At 40.0% G+C, this 24,685-nt stretch overlaps 1 protein-coding gene across 8 annotated transcripts in view; it reads left to right on the top strand.

The window, feature by feature from the left end:
* myo7aa (myosin VIIAa) overlaps nucleotides 1-24,685 on the top strand; it is a 59,200-nt gene that overhangs the window by 8,823 nt on the left and 25,692 nt on the right. For 2 of the 8 annotated variants that reach the window (XM_076873459.1, XM_076873455.1), the window contains 18 exons: nucleotides 8,939-9,052; nucleotides 9,247-9,399; nucleotides 10,345-10,362; nucleotides 11,214-11,398; nucleotides 11,708-11,829; nucleotides 12,929-13,071; nucleotides 13,304-13,417; nucleotides 13,640-13,708; nucleotides 13,848-13,932; nucleotides 14,155-14,231; nucleotides 14,730-14,849; nucleotides 15,250-15,392; nucleotides 15,887-16,097; nucleotides 17,377-17,512; nucleotides 18,363-18,469; nucleotides 19,332-19,379; nucleotides 21,199-21,336; nucleotides 22,754-22,912. In XM_076873459.1, the coding sequence (XP_076729574.1) occupies nucleotides 8,939-9,052; nucleotides 9,247-9,399; nucleotides 10,345-10,362; nucleotides 11,214-11,398; nucleotides 11,708-11,829; nucleotides 12,929-13,071; nucleotides 13,304-13,417; nucleotides 13,640-13,708; nucleotides 13,848-13,932; nucleotides 14,155-14,231; nucleotides 14,730-14,849; nucleotides 15,250-15,392; nucleotides 15,887-16,097; nucleotides 17,377-17,512; nucleotides 18,363-18,469; nucleotides 19,332-19,379; nucleotides 21,199-21,336; nucleotides 22,754-22,912 (2,142 nt within the window). Of the gene's footprint in view, nucleotides 1-6,248; nucleotides 6,637-8,938; nucleotides 9,053-9,246; nucleotides 9,400-10,344; nucleotides 10,363-11,213; nucleotides 11,399-11,707; nucleotides 11,830-12,928; nucleotides 13,072-13,303; nucleotides 13,418-13,639; nucleotides 13,709-13,847; nucleotides 13,933-14,154; nucleotides 14,232-14,729; nucleotides 14,850-15,249; nucleotides 15,393-15,886; nucleotides 16,098-17,376; nucleotides 17,513-18,362; nucleotides 18,470-19,331; nucleotides 19,380-20,216; nucleotides 20,529-21,004; nucleotides 21,121-21,198; nucleotides 21,337-22,753; nucleotides 22,913-24,685 lie in introns of those variants that run through there. The other 6 variants (XM_076873454.1, XM_076873456.1, XM_076873457.1 and 3 more) reach the window with 6 other exon arrangements.

The raw sequence follows: 24,685 nt of genomic DNA, 5'->3' as shown, positions 1-24,685 counted from the left end.
TTGTCTGTGGCACCTGGAGAATCCACAGTCTGTGGGAGAATATGAGTCTATAAGCTTTTGCCACACAGTTTCAGTCTTTGTAGTTGCACTGTGTAAAAACTTGCTGTGTTATTGCTCTTTCAACATGAATGTTTCTTGTGAATTTATTGTTCAAAGATTATTTTCTCTGTGTGCTCACTGCAGAGGGCTTTTATTTGTTCATTGATGCAAAAAGAAGAGCCTGTTTATGATTTTATGGCACAATTAGCATATCATCATATCTCATCCTGTGACCTTTGATTTGTCACTCCAATCTAAATGCAAATTAGCTGTAAATGCATTTGTTGCTCGTATATTCACTTAATAACTGTCTCGTCCGCCTTTGTCTTAAATTATTGGATTATTCAGGATTTCTGCAATGATCCGAATGTCTCTTTAGGTTGGTTTATTCCCATATAATCAAAATGTGAGGAGGCTTGTTTAGCTGTATCGGCAGTGTGTGGTTTTCGTGTGTAAGTTCTCTTAAGAGTGTCCTAGGTTTGGGGCCCTTCAGTCTTGAGTTTGCATGTCACTATGTAGGTTATCGTTTATAGGAGCTCTGGTTTCTCCTTCTGTTGACATCATGCCAGGTTAATGCTGCAAATATCGACCAGGAAATTCTCACAAAATATATTCTAATTCCTAAAAGTTCCCCTAATGGTTAAATAAGGTTTTAAAGAAACACAGTCAGTGGCTTCTTTAGTTACATTTTGCCAGCATTGATTTGACTCCATCCTACCTTTAGAACTGTTTTAATGACATAGACCAGTAGCTGGAAACCTTCTTCAGAGATTTTGGTTTATTTTGACATGACAGCATCGCACAGTTGCTGTATGTTTGTCAGCTGCACGTCCACGATGTGAGTCTCCCATTCCACCACATCCCAAAAGGTGCTCTACTGGACTGAGATCTGGTGACAGCGTTGACAATTTGAGTAACGTAACCTGCAGCTACAGTTTCAGACTAACTGGTACTAAAATGTTCAAAAACTCCAGCAGAGGGCAGACTCACCTGAAGAAGAGGTTCAGACGGACGCTGTGCAGTCTGCAGTGGTGAGATGATACTCACACACTCTGGAAACAGTTTGTGTAACTTGAAGTGAACCTTCGAAAGTAACAAGACGCATAAAAGTTACAGCTGTGACTTGGCCGGAGCCTTTAGACTAAGAATCTCATTGACAAGAGATTTTGTGACATTAATTTGTTGATCAGACACATTTTCAAATAACAGATATCAAAGCTACTTAATGCTTGCTGCCCTAAAAGTCAAGGAAAATTCTATTGTGAGAGGAACCCCATGTTATGCATCATGTCAGTCAATAAATGACGGGATAAAATGACATCTTGTGGTTTAGAGGATAAAGTGTGACAGGAGTCAGCATCCTCGGGCAGGGTTTTCTTTATTGTTTGCATTTTTATTCAAGGAAAAGACTAAATGTGGGTTACTTACCAAAAGCATTGTTACAAAGTCACTTACAAAATTTAAACCCCATTAAAAGAACGGGGAGCAGAATGACGTACATTCATAGTTTATCATTTGAAACAGGAATAACTGTTTTCATACGGGTAGTACGTGGGGACACCGTGGTTCATAGTTGACATCCAGAGGCCTCTATCTGCATTTTGTTACCTTTCCACACAGGAGACACCATAGCAGCTGCAAGTGAGTACCTGGCTCATGTCAGGCCTGAATTATTTACCTGATGAAAGAGGTGATGACACACACCCATCCACTGCAGGCAGCATGGACATTACATCAGTGTGGCTCGTCTCAGTCACGTTTGTCCAAAGAATGAGACGGCAGGGCGTATGTGCTTTTCATGAGTCTGTGTTCTGTATCAGTGAAGTTGTAGTTTACTCTACAGTCTCATGTAAACTGGAAAAAGTACAGAACTGGCAGGACATAATGCGCTGCTGTGTCTGCAGACGAGGCCCATTTGGCAAAAGATATTTTTCATGTTTGTGTAGAAGCTCAAGTTTGACAACAGTTTGAGTCTTTAAATCATCTTTGAAGACAAGTACTAGTAATTTACATGTTTTGCTTGAATTAATGTTATTTCTTATGATGGCCAGACAACCACATATTGAAAAGAAATAGAAAAAACTTATAAAGACTTGCATCAGATGTGGCCTACTTCATATAGTGAATCATATAAGGCTTATATGATTTACTCATGAAAGTGGCCACTTTCATATATTTCTTTAGTAAGTATTCAAAACATACAAGTTTCATTTCAATAATTTTTCAAAGAATGTTATATCTGTTTTCACTCTTGTATGCTTTCATACAAGTTTCACACAAGACAGATACAAACTTTATAAGATTTATATATAACTTTTCCATATGAGACTGCCTGATTCTAACTTCCCCTCAACTGAAAAAGCACAGAAAAGATGCTCTCTATAAATATAATGGTTTCTTCTAAACCTGCAGACCTCCTTAAAGCACCTTAAATCAAGTTATTTTGATAATTTTCTGCTCTGAGTTTTTATTTTTTGACTCTTCTAAAGTAGCTTTGCATGATTCACAGTTCAAAATAATAATTTCTATGCATTTTTAAGGCTCTCAGTTTATTCTGTCTGAAACAAGCTTCCCTCCTTCTCCCTTTAAGACAGTTTTGTTCTGACTGGTTGCTTCTTGTAAACAGAAGCTTTGAGTGGGGTGTCAGTGTGAAAACTTGAAAACTGTATGTCTGAGATTACTATAGTATTAACACTGTGCAGAATGAAGTGTGTGGCTCAAAGAGTTTTATATCCTGGTTGGTCACACGAGCTTCCCGGTGCTGTTCAGTGGGTCATGTCCCCATTTGCTGTCTGGTTAGTTGACCTGGGGGCTTCATTGATCTCTGAATGACTTCTATATAAAGCTGTTAATGTGAGACTGGGGGTTGCCGTGGGGGGAATACTGCCCTGAAACATGGTTACAGGGCCTATTTGAGCCTGTCCCAGCTCACACTGGGCAACAGGCCAGTGTGAGCCTGGTTTGAGGAATTGTTGGTTTTGGTATTTAAATGGGAAGCTCAGATTATCAGCAGGTAGATCCACATATTTGATTTTGGGAGTTTTTTGAGCAGCTGCCAAGTTATTTGTGTTTCACTTGTTAGGCAGATGTATAACCCACTGCAGTAAGGAGTCACTGCCTGGGTGGGGTCTTTCTCTGTGGAGTTCTGTACATGTCCATGTGCCTGCATAGGTTTCCTGTGGGTACTCCAGTTTCTTCCATTAGCCCAAATAAATGCTTGTTAAGTGAACTGAAGAAGCGGAGCTAAAAGGACAAACTCAAGGAAGAAATCTGTCTCATCTTATAGTTCTTTAAAAACATTTTCATAGCTTCACATTAACATTAACATTAACAGTCATTTAACAGTCACAAAGAAAATGAGTCTCCCAACACTTTCAGAATCACCATGATGAGACATTGGAATAGATGCATCAGATAACTTCATTATACTGTGTTACAGAGATGCAGGAAATATTCAGATTCATGGAGAAATAGAAATGCAATGCAAATGCTGAAATTGGCTGCAAAATGTCTTTAAAATCGCTCTATTTAGGAATTTTCAAAAAAAAAAATTTGCTTAAAGAAAAAATGTTTATGTTAGTCTATGCATATGAGAAATAATATTTACTAAACTTTGTTTGTAGTCGTGTAATTAGATTTCTGTTCAAGTAACAAACTCTTCTCTCTGATCTCAGTGCTGTTTCCATAAGCTCATCAGTTACCATCCAAACCTACAGCAAGTGTTCAGCACTGTAACATACAGCTGTTTGTCAGAAATAACAGCAGTAAAGGAAACATGGAAAAGAAAATGAAGGGAAAGAGAGAGAAAGAGAAAGAGAGCGGCACACAACAAGAAATATAAACTAAGAGACAGACAGACACCAAACAGATCCTCTGTGTTAAATAATTCAGCATGTGGTCTCTCTCTGTGTGTGTGTGTGTGTGTGTGTGTGTGTGTGTGTGTGTGTGTGTGTGTGTGTGTGTGTGTGTGTGTGTGTGTGTGTGTGTGACAGATGCTTGGTGGTGTAATGTTCAGGTGGCTCAGTTGGCTAGACGGAGTAGTTACTTAATTAAAGTGACTTATATGTAACGCACACTCAAACAGCTATTCATGGTGACACACTCACCCCTGAGTCAGAGCTCACGTCTCATGCTGAATACGGCTGGCATTCTTCTGTAGTTGGAGAGGAAGAAGATAAACAAACCAATATGAAAACCGTCAAAAACAATAATAATGGCCGACAGGATGTTTTAGAGTTGAAGCTAATTAAATTTTCCACCCATCCACTCAAAACTAAAAAAGTCTGGGTCAGTGGGTCATTTAAGACAGATTATTATTCATATCAAAGTTTATGCCAGTCCGTTCAGATATTTTATTTGTACAAGCCTCTGGACAGTAAAAACATTTTGATCCCACATACTGATGCAGTGCAGTGATGAAGCAGTCAGCAGCGTTGCCTCACATTGAGAAAGGTCTGGCTCTAATCTGACATTTATTTATTTGCAAAGACGTTGTTCTCTGGAGTAAGTCTGGAACAGTAAGTCATTTCATTTTCACCAAATTTAGATGCAAAGAGACATTTTTTCCTACAACTCAAAAGCTACTTTTTACCTTTAACATTATAGACAAATCTCAAAGAGATCTCATCAGATCTCTTTTCAACAAGTTTCTTTGTGGTTGGGCAAGTTTCACTCGTCATTTATTTATGTGCAAACTTTTAATCCGTTTTGGTTTGGCCTATTATGTCACAGCCGGGCGACAAAGGCTGTCCCAATTAGGAGGCTGCTCCAAATGCGGCCGACCCATTCTTCATTTCGCCGAATTTCAGGGGGGGTTGGGTGTATCCTCCGTGGCCCAACCTATCCCAGAATTCATAGCGTGGTCCAGCAAATTCCAGTTTCCAACAATGGCGGCAAATACTTAGTTTTAATATTACTCTTATTACTATTTTCAATACTTTTTTATTTAAATCATTATTTATAATATTTTTATAATAATATAAAAATACTTTTAAAATGCAGCAATGGCGGAGGAGCACGACTAAAGAGTTTGAAATATTACTCTTTCTGGGTCACAAAATAAACTTTTAAGATATTTTCAAGAAAGTAGGTTTGTAAACTTCAAATATCTGCTTGATTTATCAAGACATCACATATTACATGTTACCCACCAGCTCGATAGCTGACTGGGTGGTCAAGGCTCACTCGAGCCGGCGAGAACACTGGACTCCCAGCACATTGTTTTCAGACCTGCGCAGTCCTTCGCTACTCAGGTTAAACATGATATATAAATCACTTAGATAACTTAAAAATGCTAGTTTGGCTTTTTTCAGTGTTTCATTTGTTCCTGAGTAAATCGGTTTGGCTGAGATTAAAGTTATAGTTTTCACACATCTGAATAAACGTCAAACAGAAAACTGATTAAACAGAAGTGTGAGATGGTCGAGAATTTACTCACGTCCTGATATATTTTAGTGAGCAAGGAGCAGACAGCTGAGTTTAACTCCACCGAGACAGCTGGTGATACAAATCTCAGCCTCACACTTCCAGCCTTCTCGGTCTTCGAAGGACAAGCCCCACATAGACGCCGAAGGCTGGGTCCTCCGAAGGATGCAGCCCCTGAATTGGGACACAGCCAAGGCTAGACACACAGACATGGAGTATGACTGGTTAGGGGAACAGACGGAACAAACACGGAAACAAGAGTAACTAAACATGAAACACAGGAGGCACAGAAACCAAGAGACTAGAAATTCTAAATAATAATGAAAGCAAAGACTATTAATAATTCAAAAACACTGGGTCACCGACTCAGGACCATGACAGCATCTGAAATGACCAAATTCTACCCTCCTCTCAAATTTAAGCTGAAAGTGAAAGGCCATTATTTTACTTATGTGATGCATCCTGTGGTGACTACAGCGTATTTATGACAGTAGGAGCCTGCAGTGGGCTTATCTAGGCAGAAATCCAACACCATAGGACACACCTGAGGAGGAAGTGACACCTGGTTGCCATGGGCAGCAGGGGATGGGTTAACAAAATGTGATGTAGAGAGTCTGGGAGAGAGCGAGAGAGCAGGAGGATTGTTGGTCCCAAAATGTTACAGTGGAAACTTACTGCACATTTTCAAATTGATTTCTTTATTGAAGTTTTTACATCCAGCAAGGTCAGAAAACAGGACCCTGGTCTGGGCAGAGCTGTTTGACTGTAAGAGGACTGATACTCGACCTGTTTTTCTTGGAATTATTTTTCCCCACGACCCCAACTTTTTTTTTTTTTAGATAAACCCGGTGAAGACAAACAGAGGTGATGTGTGCCTGTGATCTGGGAGGAATTTCGTTTGTTAAACATTGAAGATTTTGGAGAATTTTGCAAGAAACTAAAATTCAATGAACATCTGAACAGTTTCGAAACATTTCCTCTCATACGTGTGGGTATCGCCTCTAGACCGTTACCTCTGGATATAACTGTGAGCGTGCTTGTAAGTAAGTTTTCACTGTGCACGTGAAGATGTTCAAGCGTCGGGATTATGTGGAGCTTTATGAGAAGGATCAGGCCAAATGGGCGCTGATACGCAACGTCAACACTGTGATGAAACACAGCACTCTGCTGCCGGTATGCTGACACTGCTTGTGTCTTAAGTCTCATGAGTCATAATTACATGGCTTTTATCTGTAGCATTTGTGTTGCTCCCTGCTTTGTTATTTACGTGTGCCTTTTTTCTTATACACGAGAAGAATGCTGATGTAATACTGCAGAACTGTGTGTTAAAATAATTATGCATGGTTTTCTGTTCTGGGTCACTTTTGACTCATGGGTCATCTGAAGAGATCATGTGTGTTTACGTTTTTAACATGGCTGTTTATGTGTGTATACTTCTTTTACTCATGCTTCCCATTTTAGCTTCTCTTCATTCTCTCCCTGTTCAATCCAGAATTTAATTTAGAATCCCCTGCTCATGTACAAAGAGCTGCATTTTAAGCCCCCATCAATAGTATCTTAAAGACCTCATAGTGTTGTACACTGCTCAACACACTAAGGGAATAATTGTCAGTCAGAGTAAGCTTCAGTTAAACTTCGTGAGCATTGAGCTGGTCAGTTAAGGGGACTGTTAATGCTGAAAGACAACAATGACACACCCCCCAAAACAGGAACAACTTTACAGGTGGACACCCCCCCCCCCCGAACCCTACAGAGGTAGCACAGGTATTCCAGCTCCTCCTGGATGGCACATCATTATTGCCGCTCCCAGTAGGTTAGCTGCGTCACTCAGCACAGTCTCAAGTGCATGGAGGAGATTCCAGGAGACAGGGACCGCAGAAGGTCCTCAAGCCATCAGCGGGACCAGTATAAGGTCCTTTGTGACAGGAAGAAAAGGATGAGCACTGGCAGAGCTACAGGCCATTTGTGTGAATGTCTCTGACCACGCAATCAGAAACAAAAGTCATGAGACCTGAGGGCCCATCGTCCTGTAGTGGGCTCTGTGCTCACTGCTCAACACCGTGAAGCCCGCCTGGCATTTTCCATAGAATACCAGTATTGGTAGGTCAACCACTGGAGTCCTGTGCTTTTCACAGATGACAGCAGGGTCATCCTGAGCACGTGTGACAGCAGGGTCTGGAGAAGCTGTGGAGAACATTAAGATAGCTGTAAAATCATTCAGCACGACTGGTTTGGTATTGGGTCAGTGATGGTCTGGGGAGGCATATCCATGGACGGACACACAGACACTACACGCTAGGCAATATCACCGTGACTGCCATCAGGTATCAGGATGAAGTCCCTGGACTTACTGTCAGACCCTACGCTGCTGTAGTGGGTCCCAGGTTCCTCCTGGTGCACGATACGCCTCATGTGGTGAGAGTATGCCGGCAGCACATGGAGGATGGAGGATCTGATACCACTGAGGAGGAGCCACGCTCAGCTGACTTATATCCAGCTGAGTGAGACGTTATGTTTTGGTCCATCCAACTCTGCCAGGTTGCACCTCAGACTGTCCAGCAGCTCAGCGATGCCCTGATCTGAGGTCAAGATCTGGGAGGAGATCCCAGGACACCATCTATTGTCTCATTAGGAACAGGCCCCGATGTTATCAGGCATGCAAGCTTCTGTAGGCCGTACAAACTACTGAGTACCATTTTAAATGGCTGCAATGAATTTTTGTGAAATTTTAGATTACTGGCTTAACATAAAATCTTTATGTAAATTGGATTAAACCTAAAAACTGGGTCTAGTGGTAACCTACTAGAAACGTCTGGAACTGATTAAAGGTCAGACAGAAACCCTCAAAGCAAAGCAAGGATTGTCAGTCTGCTGCAGGTACTGTATTAAAAGCCAGTCGAGTGTAAAGGTATATAAGACACATTATTAAAGAGAAACAGTTCTCAAAGAAACCATAATTTAATTTCACGTACAGAAGCCTGTAACACAGAGATGAAGGTAGAAGTTCTAACTTCTAGGGGGAAAAGCTTTTTATGGCTTTATTTTGGGCCGAAGTCAGCAGATTTTTTTAAACTGTATTATTCGATTTTACTTTTCATTTTATAAATGCAGGTTTTCTGTCTTCATAGCCTTTAAAATAAAAGTTTCAAAGACATTTAAGGATTGCTGCTGTGTGGCAAGATTTGTTTCGAAAGGCTTTGAGGAATTATTTAACCTACAGTCTGATTTCTTCAGACCACGAGCTGGTTCTAAGTTTTGATGAAAAATATTGTTTTTCATGATGAGTTCACATATTAACGCACTTTTCTGTCAATGCTGCTTCACGGTTTCTTTCTGCTTCTGGCTGATTTCTCATGTGATCTGACATTGCTGTTACTCTGACCTTGATACTTACTCTGTTACTCTGACGCTGAATGATTTAACTCCCAAAATCCTAACATCCTGATTTCGGTTTGACTGTCTGACTTCCTTTCAGGGCGACTATGTCTGGTTGGACCTGAAGACTGGTCGGGAGTTTGAGGTGCCGATCGGCGCAGTGGTCAAACTCTGTGACTCCGGACAGATCCAAGTGGTGGACGATGAAGGAAATGTAAGCACTTACATACAAATAAAACTTGTTTTTTAAAGAACATGTCTTGGGAAGCATGTCAGTGTCTAACACTAATCACAGACACCATGTGACCGTTGAGATCATTAAAAACGTTTTTGTTTTTTTTGTTTAGGATCAAAAATGTCCTGAATTTCCAATGTGCTTTCTCAACTTAACTTCCCATCCTCCTTCAGGAGCACTGGATCTCCCCCCAAAATGCCACCAACATCAAGCCAATGCATCCCACCTCCATCCACGGGGTGGAAGACATGATTCGCTTGGGAGACCTCAATGAAGCTGGTATCCTCCGTAACCTGCTCATCAGATACAGAGAAAAACTCATATATGTGAGTATTACTGCAGCGATTACTGCAGGGCTGAGCCTACTGAATCTAGTTTACCCTGGACAGGCTCCCAGTTCCTCACCATTATGGCTACTCTTCACAATTACACTACACTTACAACTTGACTCAAACTGTGGCAGGAAGTAGCGTTTGATATATTAGAAATTGTCATCAGTACTTGGAACCAAGAGTGACTGAACAGGCTCAGGCAGAAGCAATGCTTAAATATGAAAAGCCTAATTCTGCTCATTAAAGAAACTCTACCAACAACTATGTAGAGTACAAACTAAATCATTCACACTTGTAACCCTCATCCTGCTGGATGGATGGAACTCCAACAATAGAAATACCTTCATTATTTAATCCCTTTAATACTGTTTAAAAAGATTTTTCTACACAGAGTAACAAATATTTGCTCTTCTGCACTAAAACAAAATTTTATATAAAGTCTTTTCTTAATTTTTTATTTGATTATTTATCCCCTCATCCCCAATGGGTTGCAGCAGATGCCCCTCGCTGAGCCTGGTTCTGCTGGAAGTTATTTCCTGTTAAAAGAGAGTTTTTTCTTCCCACTGTCGTCAAGCGCTCGCTCATAGAGGTTTATCTGACTGGGGTTACTCTGTATTATTGCAGCGTTTTGACTTTACAACATAAAGTGTCTTAAGGCAACTGTCGTTGTGATTTAAAGTTTAAGGCTTTAAAAGGCTTTAAAGTTTAATACAAACCTGATTTTTATATAGAATTTGCTATATCTCATTTATTTTGACCCTACTGCTATATGTTCTGTCTGTTTAAGCAGCTTTTTAACACTTTATTCGTCACCTTACTCTTTTAACTCTCTGTCACTTTTTTCTCACTCCTCTCCTGTCATCATAATACCTTCCTTGCTTTATTTTCTCATTACCTCTGTTTGTTACCCTCCTTTATTTGTTCCTGTTTCTACTGAAGACAAACTGTGGTGGCAGGGTAAGTCAGCCCCTGAAACCCAAGCATAGACAAAGGCTAAAAAATATACAAGGATATGCACCCACTGCATGGATTTAATGCACGCTGCATGGCCTCGATCACAGTATACAGCGGGTTTGCTGCACGTTTCAGTAGACATCATGTATTTGATGGGACTTCTTTTCTTATATGCACTATGGATGGATGTGTCATGTTGGCGCAGGGACTATAGTAACTCACTTTGGCTTAACAGTAACCAAACTGAGAGCTGCACCATGTTTCCAACATGGCTTTCTGTTCTCTTATGGCGAACAATGATACGTTCTCATTGTCATCCTTCAACATCTGAGCTACTCGACCTGTGTCAGCTCATGTACCCACTAACCGGCACCGGCTTGTTGCTCGATCCTTTCGGCAACAGACAGCCGCATGACATTTTTTTGTAATATTTCTGACGTTGTATTGTGGACATTTTACTAAAGGATCTTCGGCTGGCTTCTTTGATAATTTCTCAAATTTAACTGAAAGACTTTAATCTGATATTGACAGGTGCTTTAATCCTTAAACATGAAACATAAAATGCTGACCTGTTCATGGCTGTTCAGTTTTAAGATGTGTTTTTGAACTATTTGTTAGCTTCTTATTACACTTTGCCTTGCTCTGGTTTGGACCCAGGAACTGTCTTTTGACAGTCCTTGGAGGAATTTTCCAAGTATAGCATGTTGAGGAGAAGATGATGTCTGTAGGATTTGTAGTTACTCAGTACTTATCTTCTTTTACACATCAGCTACCAGCAGTGTGAGTCCAAAACATCAACACCTGGGTGACCTAAAAAAAACATAATTTGGTTCATCCTCGTTTTTTCTGTACAGACGTACACAGGCTCCATCCTTGTGGCTGTCAATCCTTACCAGCCGCTGCCCATCTACACGGCTGACCAGATCCGCCTCTACACCAACAAGAAGATCGGTGAAATGCCACCTCATATATTTGCCATTGCTGACAACTGTTACTTCAACATGCAGAGGAACAACCGCGACCAGTGCTGTATCATCAGGTTAGGAAAAGTTCAGACTGCAGGTGGCTCAAATACAAACCAGCAATCATACAGCAAGGATGTGAGTTTTAACCATGCAGACCAAAAGGTTTGTCAGTCAGTCAGATATCTAATATCTAATCTTTTTTATTTTCTATCAAATTATTAAAATTTGTGATTAAAAGAAGAAAAAACAAGAAAAATAAGAAACTGATAAAAATGTAGGTGCTGAAGATCTCGTAGAATCATCAGAAACTTTAAAATGATAAACAACCTCTTGGTCTTTCTTAAACATGATCACATTTTCTCGCTGTTGTTTTGGTTTGATAGTGGTGAATCTGGAGCAGGAAAAACAGAAAGCACCAAACTGATCCTTCAGTTTCTGGCGGCCATCAGTGGTCAACACTCCTGGATAGAGCAGCAGGTCCTGGAGGCAAACCCTATACTAGAAGGTAACACACACACACACACACACACACACACACACACACACACACACACACACACACACACACACTCGCACACACACACACACACACACACACACACACACACACGCACGCACGCACGCACGCACACACACACACACACACACACACACACACACAGAGAGAGAAAAGTGATCTTTAACTCATTATCTGGAAGAAAATCTCTATGAAGTAGACAAACTCACAGATGATGTTGTGGATTCACTTTAGCATTTACGTTTAATCTCTCACAGTTGTAACAGAGACATGTTAGTTCAGTAATCTTGCAGCTGAAGGTTTTACAACATCAACACCCGGCAGCACAGACTGAGACTGTGCTGACTACCAAAGTTATTTTTAAACATGTACATTACTTCATTAAAAAATATTCTTCATTAATACAATTTTAAGCTTTACCTGAAAGTTAAAGCTTCAGATAAGATTTACTGGATGTATTATAACAAAATTCAAAATGATCAGAAGAGCAAAACACTGTAAGATAGAGGTCTGCAGTAGTGCAGTGACAGGACAGGTCACATGAAACATCTACCTCCATTTAATTGTTAATTAAATCAGCAGGAATTACTTATAAGATGAAACCAAATTAGCAAGATTAATACGTCGTTCAACATCTTTGGTCAATTCTTTGCCAGTTAGCCATTCATTGTGATCAAAAATCAACTCTATTTGGCTTAAATGTTGGGCAAAATGATAAAATGTGACCCCGTGATTCTTTGTGCATAAGCCAATCTACTTTATAGCCGTCATGATAAAAGCAGGCAACCTATTACGTATGTGCAGTGCACTGTGAGTGCAAAGCAGGCGTCATTTACACTTCAATCCAGCATTGCGTGAATGTCTCACCTGAGAGAAAGACGATCGTGAAACAACACACCACGCTACATGCTCACATGTCTGAGTCTCCTCTCATATTTCAGTGAATCTACTGAAAACACACAGTGAAAACATTTACAGCCAAGAAAGAAGATAATTCCTAAAGAGTCTCCATTAAGATTCCCAGTGGGCAATCAGACCTTGACAGAAATGTCTTTTGCATTGTTGGTGTTTTCTGTTTTTCTTCCAGCCTTTGGAAACGCAAAAACGATCCGCAATGACAACTCATCTCGTTTTGGGAAATACATTGACATCCATTTCAACAAGCGAGGAGCCATAGAAGGAGCCAAGATAGAGCAGTACCTGCTGGAGAAATCCCGAGTCTGTCGACAGGTAAGTCCGAAGCTGATCAGCTCAAAGTTAAACTCCTGAGCATTTTCTCAGTAACTAACTGTGACATAAAAAACGTCATTCTGTTTATCATCTTGACTTAAAGTAAAACAAAATAGCCAAAAGTCAGTTCTATCTTATGATGAATTAATCCCTGCAGTCTGCAAAGCCTTACCTTATCTTTTATAATATGTAGTGGTGTAACACTGATTTGACTTTTCTCCTCTCTCTACAGGCCTACGATGAGAGAAACTACCACATCTTCTACTGTATGCTGAAGGGAATGACTGTCGATGAGAAGAAGAAACTGGGGCTGAGCAAAGCCACAGACTACACCTACCTGACCATCGTGAGTTACTGTCTCACGCTGCGTAATTGGCTGATCAGTCGCCTTATCGGTCAAGAGGAGCTTTGATCTTTACAGCTGTTGAATAGTCTCTTATTAGGGGATCGTGCCAATCAGGAAAACAGAGATTATATCAAATAAAAATAGGATTAAAAAAAAGTAAATAAAATATGAAAAGACAAAGACTTTGTTCTGATCCCCATCCATCCCTCCGTCTCTTTGCAGGGTAACTGTACCGTTTGTGATGGCCGAAACGATATGAAGGAGTACTCCAACATCCGCTCTGCAATGAAGGTACTAACGTGTGTGCTGCTTTACCTAAAGTTAATATTGTGTATTCAACTATTTAAATATCACCAACATACTGTTTTTATCATCTTATATTTGAAAGACACTGAAAGGTAATGATTGTTGCTTGGGTCTGTTTGCTCAGGTGCTGATGTTCACTGACAAGGAGAACTGGGAGATTTCTAAGCTGCTGGCTGCTATACTGCACATGGGAAACCTGAGATACGAGGGTAACGTGAAAAATATTACCAGAAAAGGAATTTACTGTTTACTCGTCCGCTGTGTTTAGCTTCCTGTAGCCATGTTTCCTTGTGAGTATTGTTCTTAGTGTCCAGTCCTTGCAGTCCACACAAGTACAGACATAATTAACACCTCGTAAAAAATATCTGTGATTTTAATTTTATTTATAAAGAAAACTTCTTTAGACACTCTGTTGATCTTTGACCTTTCAGCACGCACCTATGACAACCTTGATGCCTGTGAGGTGGTGCGGAGCCCTCATCTCACTACTTCTGCCACACTATTAGAGGTGACACACACACACACACACCTTTTCATCCTCTTTCATCCTGTTTTGCTTTTCTTGCCCCTCCTTCTTTTGATTAGATGCCCCTCATACACAGATGGATGGGCAACAAGTGGGCGGGACTTCTATATTCACACCCATAGTTTTGTACCTACGTCCACTGCCTTCATTATTTAAAAACTCTGGTGAAGTTTAATATGATCATCCACCACTGTGACAGTATATATATGATAGAAAATAAATAATAGTAGAACTGGCCAGCAGTTTCACCCTAATTTAAAGATCCCATTGTGCTCCGACACATTATCCACCCACCCTTCTTTCTTTTAGTCTAATCTAGCAGTGTCACTGTTCAGTGACAGTCAAATCAAACCTCCATTCAGGTGTTAATAAAAGCAGTTTTACGCTATTATTTCACAGTACTTCAAAACCGTAAATTTGATTGGATGTTTTGGAGATTCATTGAGGAGCTCCTGTGTTTATGTGTCTCTGTGTGTTAAGGTGGACGTTAAGGATCTGATGAACTGTCTGACCAGCCGAACACTCATCACCAGAGGAGAGACGGTCTCCACCCCTCTCAGCATGGAACAAGCTCTGGATGTACGGGACGCTTTTGTTAAGGTACAGCTCATAATTATCACACTTTATTCATTTAAGTTAATGAACTAAAGGGGTTAAAAGCCCCACGTAGCAGAGATGATAAAAGAGAATAAGTTGAGATTGTCCAACACAGACTCTGGTGTGAACCTTTTCATTGTATTTCCTTTCCTTTAACACATTTTCAGAGCCATTCAAACACTTTAAGTATCTTACATCCTGCCATGTTTCATTTCGACCTGCAGGTTTGCAGAATAATGGTTTTCTTCACTGCCTCTTCCAACACATTTTTGCATTTCCACCAAGAAGTGGAATGAGACTGAGACAGTTATCAACACGCACATAATATCTCTACTAGAGATCAAATCCCTCATTGGGGACCTTTAATGTGTTGGACTGTGACTTTGTCTGTGTGTGCGCGCAGGGTATTTACGGTCGCTTGTTTGTGTGGATCGTGGAAAAGATCAATGCAGCCATTTATAAGCCTCCGTCATCTCAGCCCAAAGCGCTCAGACGCTCCATCGGACTCCTGGACATCTTTGGCTTTGAAAACTTCACAGTAAACAGGTACATTACACACTAACTCTCACATAGTGATGCTGTCCACCCTACCCACTAAATCTTTGTTCTGAGGGGTTTCCAAAGCCAGCTACAAATCCCTTGTGAGTGAAGTGTAACGTCCACAGAGGCATTCATATGTACCCTTTGCCCTCCTGGTCTTCAGGTGAGGTGCTCACTAATAGCTTTAAATATCACCGCCCACACCCATGTGACCTGCCTCTAAATGATCACCATGAATGCATGAAAAATAACACAACACATGTATTGTGTTATAGCTAATGAGAGATGCTAACAAGTACTTTCTGTTGAAACTGGCACATATTTTATACCCTGTGTGGTTTTTATTAAATACCTAATTTAAAAAGTTTGTTCTTATGCCTGTGGCATTGTTTATGTATTTATTTTGTGAAACCCACTGGCATCACTACATATTGAGTTTAACTGAACTATTCTGTCAGCATTGTCAGCTTTTCCGTCACTTCTCGTCCTCGTTCCTGCAGCTTCGAGCAGCTGTGCATAAACTTTGCCAACGAGAACCTGCAGCAGTTCTTCGTGCGTCATGTGTTCAAGCTAGAGCAGGAGGAGTACAACCTGGAGAACATCAACTGGCAGCACATTGAGTTCACAGACAACCAGGACGCTCTGGACATGATCGCCATCAAACCCATGAACATCATCTCACTCATCGACGAGGAGAGCAAATTTCCGAAGGTATGCGCTCCCATATTTGTCTCACCTGGTCTTTGATTCCCCAAAGTTCAGCTCTGTAATGATGACGGTATACGTGTACCAGCAGTGGAGCATTTAGCAACCAAAGAACCAGAAATTCTCTGCAGGAGCTGAAGGACACCAGAAGCATTTAAAAAAAGAGTTGCTACACAACTGTTGTACAGCTCTCGGGACAAGAGAAGCAGAAACACTGTGCTCCTTACAAACTGAGCAGAAACATGGCTACTGTGACAGCTTCTATTGGTTCATGGAGTCTGCGTTTTGAAGAATGTAAGGAAACCTGGCAATCAAGTGTGGCATGAAGCGGACTGGACACCTTAAGCTCCTCCCACAGGAACCAACCATGTATGCGGTTCTCAGTTCACTCACACAGGTGACATTTTCTATAGAAGAGTTCCCACACATAAAACACAAACACAAAAGTTCATGATGTCCTAATTGTTGTCAACCAGACCGACCTTCCAATAGACCTAATTTCCATCAACTTGTCAAATTTCAAAATCCACCTAATATCAAAAGATTTGGAAATCTCCCGTTTCCTGTTTGACTTCCTGGATCTGTAACATAGTGGTGACATGGAGCCTACAACTACTGTCAGTAAAATTAATATAGATTAATAGAAGAATAGATTTTAATGTTGGCCCAAATGAGTTATTTATATTGTATGAAAATGATGACGACATGGATGCTGGGGAACTTTACCACCACATATTAGGACACATTTGTTTAACTTGGCTAAGACTTGGAGGAGATCAGTGAAAAAATGGCGCACAAAACACTGGCTTTACATTCACAGATGGAGCAACACTGTATTTTGCCTTCTTGATGTAACAGAATAATGAAAATTGAGTCTGTTGAATGGTTATCTGTCAGATATTTCCATTAAACACAGCAAACTGCACACTTGGCAGTTAAAATAACAATAGATCTGTATGTTTTTTTAACAAGAATCATCCACTTTACAGCTCATATAAACGGGGAAACTATCCATAGAAACTAAAAACCTTTTGTTTTTTACCAGGTTTTAAACTTGTTTTTAAATGTAAAGCATCCTGAGGCATAGCAGCCTAAGCAGCACTGAATCACAGCATGCTGGATACTGTTTTCACTACAACTCCAACAAACAGTGTGTGGAAGATTTTAGTCAATAAGGTGTCAGCAGCTTGTTCACAGCTTGTTTCTGCTGCCGCCATGTGGCCTAAAGACTCGAAGCCTTGTTTTTTAAACTAAACTCTCACATTTTCCTGCCTGTCTCCTGCAGGGCACAGACACCACCATGCTCAACAAGCTGAACTTTCAGCATAAACTCAACACAAACTACATCCCTCCAAAGAACAACTATGAGACTCAGTTTGGCATCCAACACTTTGCTGGAGTGGTTTACTATGAAACAAGAGGTCAGAGTCACTTCACACACACCACATCACTAAAAGATGCAGTTACTACAAGTTTCCCGTTGTTTGAATGTACAGTAAAAGAGATTTTATGAAGCCAGTCAGGATGGTTTTCTGATCTCTGGCTAAATAAAACTTTAAATTCTTTGACCAAAGTTTCACCTAATGAGCTCAGTGTATGTACAAGTATCGCACCTGACCATGTTTTTCTAGTCTATGTCAAAGTGAGAGCGCACAGCTCTGGCTGTGGGCATCAAAGCTCCACCAACCTGCTCTTTAAACCTTCTGTTTATGACTTTAGTGGTTCATATTCAAAGGTCAAATTCATGCAGAGTCACACGAGTCACTGGTTTAAACCTGAAACTGATGCGGGATGGATGTTTGCTCGAAATCGTGTGCAGTGGTGGGCTTTGTATGTTTGCTGCCTGTAGCCGCGTGTCTTGATCTTTATCCCATTAGCCGGAGTGTGTATTTAAAACATGCTGAAATAGAAATAACAGCATGGAAGCACCACTTCCACTTAAAAATGTTTTACTAAGTCAGAGCTGAAAACATTTCTTCAAACCTATTACTGAAACTTATAACTGGAAGTTTCTTCACTGGATTTGGGCCCAAATTACACATTTCTATAGATCCACATGTCAGTTCTCAGGAAATCATAAATTTAATCTTTTATGTCTTTTTCATGAATGTTTTTATGTCAGATCTTGTACAATTATTATAATTTTTTTTAAACTCCTTTAAACTTCTACAAATACATCGTAATCACCACTGACAAATAAATGTCGTAAAGTCAAATTAGCAATGTTTAAACCTTTGATGTTTCCAAGATGTTGACTTGTGTGTCCTGCAGGTTTCCTGGAGAAGAACAGGGACACTTTGTATGGCGACATCATTCAGCTGGTTCACTCCTCCAAAAACAAGTTCATCAAACAAATCTTCCAGGCTGACGTAGCTATGGTAACACACACACACACACACACACACACACACACACACACACACACACACACACACACACACACACACACACACACAAACATGTATTAAGGAAATTAACTAGAAGACCATTGTCAGGCCTGTGTGACCACACCAGAACTATCACCAACCAGGCCCTGAACTGGAACTTAAACTAAACACTTGATTGGTGGATGCTGAGTGAGGAAGCATTACAGCAGGTTGTGTTTCTCTGTGTTTGTTAGTGTAACAATTTGCAGAATTAATAACTTACTAACTTGTTCAAAGCAGATCCTGCTTATTTCTGTCATACTGTTACTCTGGTGAAAAGCATAAAACATGACTAGAGTTTCAAATAAACAGGCCCTGGTGTCTTATACTAGGCACATGGGCCCCACCCACCTGCTTTTTGTAAGGGTCAACCAATGAGAAGAAGGCAGCCATAATCAAGACCCACTATATCAAAAATAAGGATTTGTTTGAGCTATGAGAACCCAAGGATGGAAATAAACCGAAGACGTCCACTTTAGGATTTGTGTTACTAAATTTACATTTACTTTTCAGATCAGATGTAGACAGTATTTAGATGCTGTGGGAAAACCACAAACCTGGCAACTCTGATAACAGCGAGTGTGCTCTCTGGGTCCCTGAATGCTGTACCCCATCTAGGAACCTCCTGACTGAGTGACACGTTAATTTGAGAACTGCAGAAAGTTTTTCTGAGTTGTTCTTCTCCTGCATGCTGTTGTTTACTTGCATGTTTCTCTTTGAAGTCCAGCCCAAAATAACATGTCTGACTTCTTTGTCTTCCCTCCCTGTGTGTCTCTTTGTTTGCATTTGCATGTCTGTGTGCTGCTTCTGCCAGTTTCTGTGTGGTTACGCTCCTGTTAGTTCAGCCACAGCTCCCTCCAAGGTAAAAATGAGAAATCAAACATCCCAGCGCTGCATTTTCATCCTCTTCATTTTACCATCTTCTTCCATTTCATTGATTCCTCTCTGACTTCAAACATGGTCTGAACATCCCATAGCTCACATACTTTTGTCATAGCTGAATGAGATTCAACCAAAAGGCTGATGAATACAACTCCATGTCAACTATGGTGGTTATTTTCCTACTCTGTGTGCTTTCATCTGTGAGTAATGTCACAAGATTATACCGTAGCTCACCGATCATTTTTATTTTCTGCCTTAAAAGTGTTTTAGTCTTATGTAGAAAGAAAAAAACAAAGCCGTGATGCTAAACAAATTCAAAGTTAGTACTGAGTCAGCGAGGTAAACCTAGCATTAGTAAATATTACCAAAAATTTAATGCAGTTAACAATAACATATAGCCGTAACTTCTTTTCACAAACCGACTGCGGGCAGAAGTACGGCAAACAAACCCCACTGAGCCTTTATTTTATTTATTTTTTATCTGTTGTTTGTTTACACTGACAAACTACATTATTTTGTGACATCAGATGCTGCTTTAGCAAACTACTTGACATATTATAAATGTAATTTTTACTAATGATTACTTTTTAAAGTTTTAAGGGCAGCAAGGTTTCTGCTCCACCTAAAGCTGTTAATAAACATGGATTATATTAGTATTCGAGTTGTTTTTAATAATCAAACCAGTGGTGAATCCAGACCTGTGCATTAATTTGCTTTTAATATAATTATAACTTTTATTTATATTTTATCACTTGAATGTATTAATTGCAGTGTTGTAATAGATGCCTGTTACCGCCGGAGGGCAGTAACGTTTCTATCACACGAACACCTCCACAGGCGGTGACGAGGTTTATGTGACGGTGTTGATCGGTGCAGAAGCTCGTGCTGTGAAGCTGCGCGCTGATGTAACTTGAAGGTAGAAGTGAGTGAACGGGGTCAGATTTAGATCAGGTCGCTGAGTTTAGCCTGCGCAGGGAAGCAGCAGGTGATCTGTAAACGGCTCAAACACCGACGGAAACACTCACTTCCACCTCAGTGAGGCTCAAGTACAAACACGCAGGATGGAGAAATATTAGAAAGTTTTTCTCTTTATACAAAGCTCAGTTTGCTCTGTGCTCACGAAACTCTGGTAAGAACTTTTGTTTCTCAAATTTCGCTCTTTATCATCATCATCATCATTTATTATTATTATTATTATTGATTCTCCGGTAGCCTTACAAGTTGTCGTGTGTGTTGAAATAGTCAAACTATGGCTGCAATAAGCTGTAACTATTAATGGACAGTAACGTGATTATTTTTTAGACTTTTAATTTTAAATAATATAATGTTGCTGAATAATATTAAAATTATTTTAAAATCTTTATTTTATTTTCATCAGCTTATTCATAGTCTGGAGGAAAATATCGCAATTTTTTTTTAAAAATTAGGTCTCAAAACTCAAGAAATTTCTTTAAATATACAAATAACCAGAATGTTATTGTTGTTTTTAAAATCAAATTGTTGTGTGATGCCATTTTACTTTAATTTAAATGATGTGATTAATTTAAATAAGTTTTATAATAATTTTAAAAACAGGCCTAAAACAGTTTTCTCTGGCTGAGCTGATTGATGCTTCAGTTAATTGATTGCAGCTCCTTCCTTGTGAAGCAGTCGCTGCTCAGTCAGCAGGTTTGACTGAGTGAAGCTGAAGCGTCAAACTTTGCTGTTCAGAGAGGAAAGAGGTTGGTGTCCGAGCTCAGGAAGAGCAGGAGGAGTCCTCATTGTTTCTAACAGGGTTGTTGCTGTGTGTGTGTGTTTAGGGAGCAGAAACCAGGAAGCGTTCGCCCACCCTGAGCAGCCAGTTTAAAAGATCTCTGGAGCTGCTGATGAGAACTCTGAGCGTCTGTCAGCCGTTCTTCGTCCGCTGCATCAAACCCAATGAATACAAGAAGCCGATGGTGAGTCTGACACGCTGTCCGCAGATAGAAGTCGAGGTTAAAACATGCAGTTACTGGAAGACTGCAGTCACAGGGAGGCAAAACATGGCTTTGCTTAGTTCAGTGTTGAGATGAATTACGAAGGTAAAAGGTAAAAAAGGTTGATTCAGAAGTTAATGGACATTAGAAACTCTGCTGCAGAGGAGGCACACTTTAGTTATGAAGAAGTTGTAGAGGTTAACATGATATAGTGAAATAGTAAATAGTATTTTTACTTCATTTTGCATTAGAAAACTTTTTAAAAAAATTTTTTCGGTCCAACCCTGCAGATACCTGATAAACTACAAACCTGTTTTTATGCTTTGTACCTTTCATAGTGTGCAAGGTTTTCTTTGTTTTCCTTCCTGTCATTAAAACATATTGGAGTCATCCTCACGAGCAAAATTGCATGAAAAAGTTTTTAATCAATTAGATTAAAAACTTAATCGATAGAAATGGATCAAATCTGCTTCTGCTTGTTTTTCTCTCTGTAAATCTCATTCCCATAACTTAATTTCCCTCCGTATTTTCCCATGGCTCTCCACTCTCTCCATGTCTGACCGTTACCACAGCCGCTGTGACAAATAAAGATTATGTCTTTAAATTCAGGCTGTGCTGTAGCTGAAAGTTTGAGGGGAGTTTATGTTACAGTGCAGCACAAACGTTTGGACCTGACCTGTATCCTGAGTTCAGTTCATATGTTTATGTATCCTGGCAGAATTTTTTCAGAAAATATGAATGATGCTACAAAAATGTTTTTCATTCATGGTTGGTGGTTTCAGTAAAATCATTTATTATTTTTAAGTGTTGGCATGATACCATCCACATATGCTGACACACACAGGTTTAAATGACTACTAAAGATGATCGTTCTCACCTGTGATCTGTTTGCTTGTAATGAGGTCGGTGAGTTTCTGGGCTCCTGCACGTTTCCAGTGCTGCACTGATGTTGGACTTCTCAAAGGATCTGCTGGAGAACATAGTTTAACTTTATAAAACAGGAAACGGATATGAAAATATAATCAGGGAAATGAGAATGCCGGTCAGCAGAGTTCAAACTGTAATTAAGAAGCTGAAAATGAGTGATGAAGAAAAAGCCACAACCTCATCTGACAAACAGGACTGTTTGAGAGAAAGTGGAGTGGCTGTTAAGCTGCACAATGAGGAGTAAAAATGGGGAAATGATTAATGGGTTACTTAACTGTAGAAAAATAAAAGTACGTAGTGATCTAAAGGAGTTTCATGTTGATAGATTAAATAAAATATCCCAGTTCGCCCGTCATGTCTTCTCTCAACTGCCTCAAAGTACCAAATCTTTGCAGCTATGACCTTTAACCTTTCTCAGCTTCTTCAGCCAAAGCTGGGACTTTGTCAAAAAACTGTTCATGTTTGTCTGCAGCTGTTTGACAGGGAGCTGTGTGTGCGTCAGCTGAGGTACTCGGGTATGATGGAGACCATCCGAATCCGCCGTGCTGGATATCCCATCCGCTACACCTTCGTGGAGTTCGTCGACCGCTACCGGGTGCTCATGCCTGGAGTCAAACCGGCGTACAAACAGGTAGAGTGACTACAGGTGTGTTGATGGGTCTGGTAGACGCACCGTATTATTGGGTGTTTTAAATCAACACACCCAGAATAATTTATGTATTCCCAACTCCAGGTACTCCAGCTTCTCTTTTTTTTTTTTTATTGGAAAACGTGGCAAAAAAGTAAAGATCAAAAAATATTCATCAAATATAAATGAAGCAAAGTTTCTCATCACTGTTGACGTCCAGTTTCAAGAAAAAGAAAAGTTTCACTGTGTGATTCTTGCATTTGATGCCTGGAAACTGTCCTCTTTTCACACAGCGCAGCTCATGTTGTTGTTGTTGGACACGGGACGGATCAGGAACGTCTCGTGATCAGGATGGTTTTTACAGATGGTGTCATGGAAGTTCAAAAGAAGATTGGAATCATGAGTGCATTCGATTTTATACCAGAGCTGTTTTTAGGCGGTCCTCACCTGTCGCTTCTTTCAAAACGAATTTTCTTTGTCTTAATGATGTGACTTAATGACTTAACTAATTTACAGTCGAGTCGGTTACATATTCACTGAAATAAATAAAATCACTTAAACTCAAAATAATAAAGAACTAGTAACTCAATACTTTAATCAGCTAAAAAATAGAATCACGTCATCATAGTCGGGCAGTTTTTAAATCAGTTTTTAAAGTCTTTTATTCTTTCTATGCTTCAGTTTAAACATGAACCTAATCTGGTTTGTAGGCGCAGAAACACTAAAACGATTTAAATACTCACTATCTGAAAATTGCAGTTGTCACAATAAAAACCTGACGATGGAGTAACTGCCTGAAAGTTAAAGGAAGTTTAAAAAAAGAAAGAAAGTAAAAGTTAAAAAGAATAATGCGCATCTTTCCATTTTTGTGGCCACACCAATCAGGCAGTTTCAAAAAACACAAAAAGGCTGTAGGAGGAGATCAACAGTTTTATGCTAGAAGCATTTATCTAACCGGGGATCACGTGGCTGCATTCAGCCCCTTTTAACTCAACTCTGAACTTTTTGTGGTTTAAATAAACAGTTGTTGTCTAACTGTTAAAATCTCTCCAATTGGACCAAAAGCATTTTTGAGATTCAGTGAAAATCTTTGTGCAGAGAATAATCTTATCATAGTATTCATCTGTGTAAAACTGTGGTCTGAGAAAGCTGCGGATCACCTCAGCATTTACTTCAGTTAAAAAATAATAATAACAATTTGTTGAATTGGAATAAAGTGTTGGACTTATCCGAGCTTGGATAAGTAATTTTGTAGCAGCTGTAGCTTCTTCTTAGGGAAGGTGGCCTGCTGTGTAGCCTCTGTGTGACACGGGCCCAGCGGCGTTGTTATGGGAAGTGAGCGAGTGTCTCTCTTTGTTGTGGGTTTGTGTGTGCGAGAGTTTGTCATGAGGGTATTTTCTGGTGCCACACATGTTTTCACTGTGCAGTTTTTCCCACACTCCCACCAGCTGCCTGTTTTTCTTGGAACATGCGTGTTCTGTTTCCTCCACCCCGCCCTGTGACGCTTCACAGGTCATATTTTGTGTGTGTGTGTGTGTGTCACTTTGAAAACATTTGTATTTTTAATACCTGACTTGTTATTGCAGTTAACGCAGTGGTTTGACCTGCGTTCGTTGTGATTAAGTTGATGATTATTTTGCTCAAACTTGGCAAATTCAGTGAAAGTAATTTTGGGTTTTGTTAGAAAAAGAAATTTTATTTCTCAAGCTTTGGACACATTTGGGATCACAGGGATTATCTGCAAATGTAATCCCTGTGATTTAGAAACAGGCTATA

The sequence above is a fragment of the Maylandia zebra genome, linkage group LG14, assembly GCF_041146795.1.
Source record: "Maylandia zebra isolate NMK-2024a linkage group LG14, Mzebra_GT3a, whole genome shotgun sequence".
NCBI classification, from domain to species: Eukaryota; Metazoa; Chordata; class Actinopteri; order Cichliformes; family Cichlidae; genus Maylandia; species Maylandia zebra.
The sequence above is the reverse complement of the archived record's forward strand: the minus strand, read 5'-3'. Positions and strand labels throughout refer to the sequence as shown.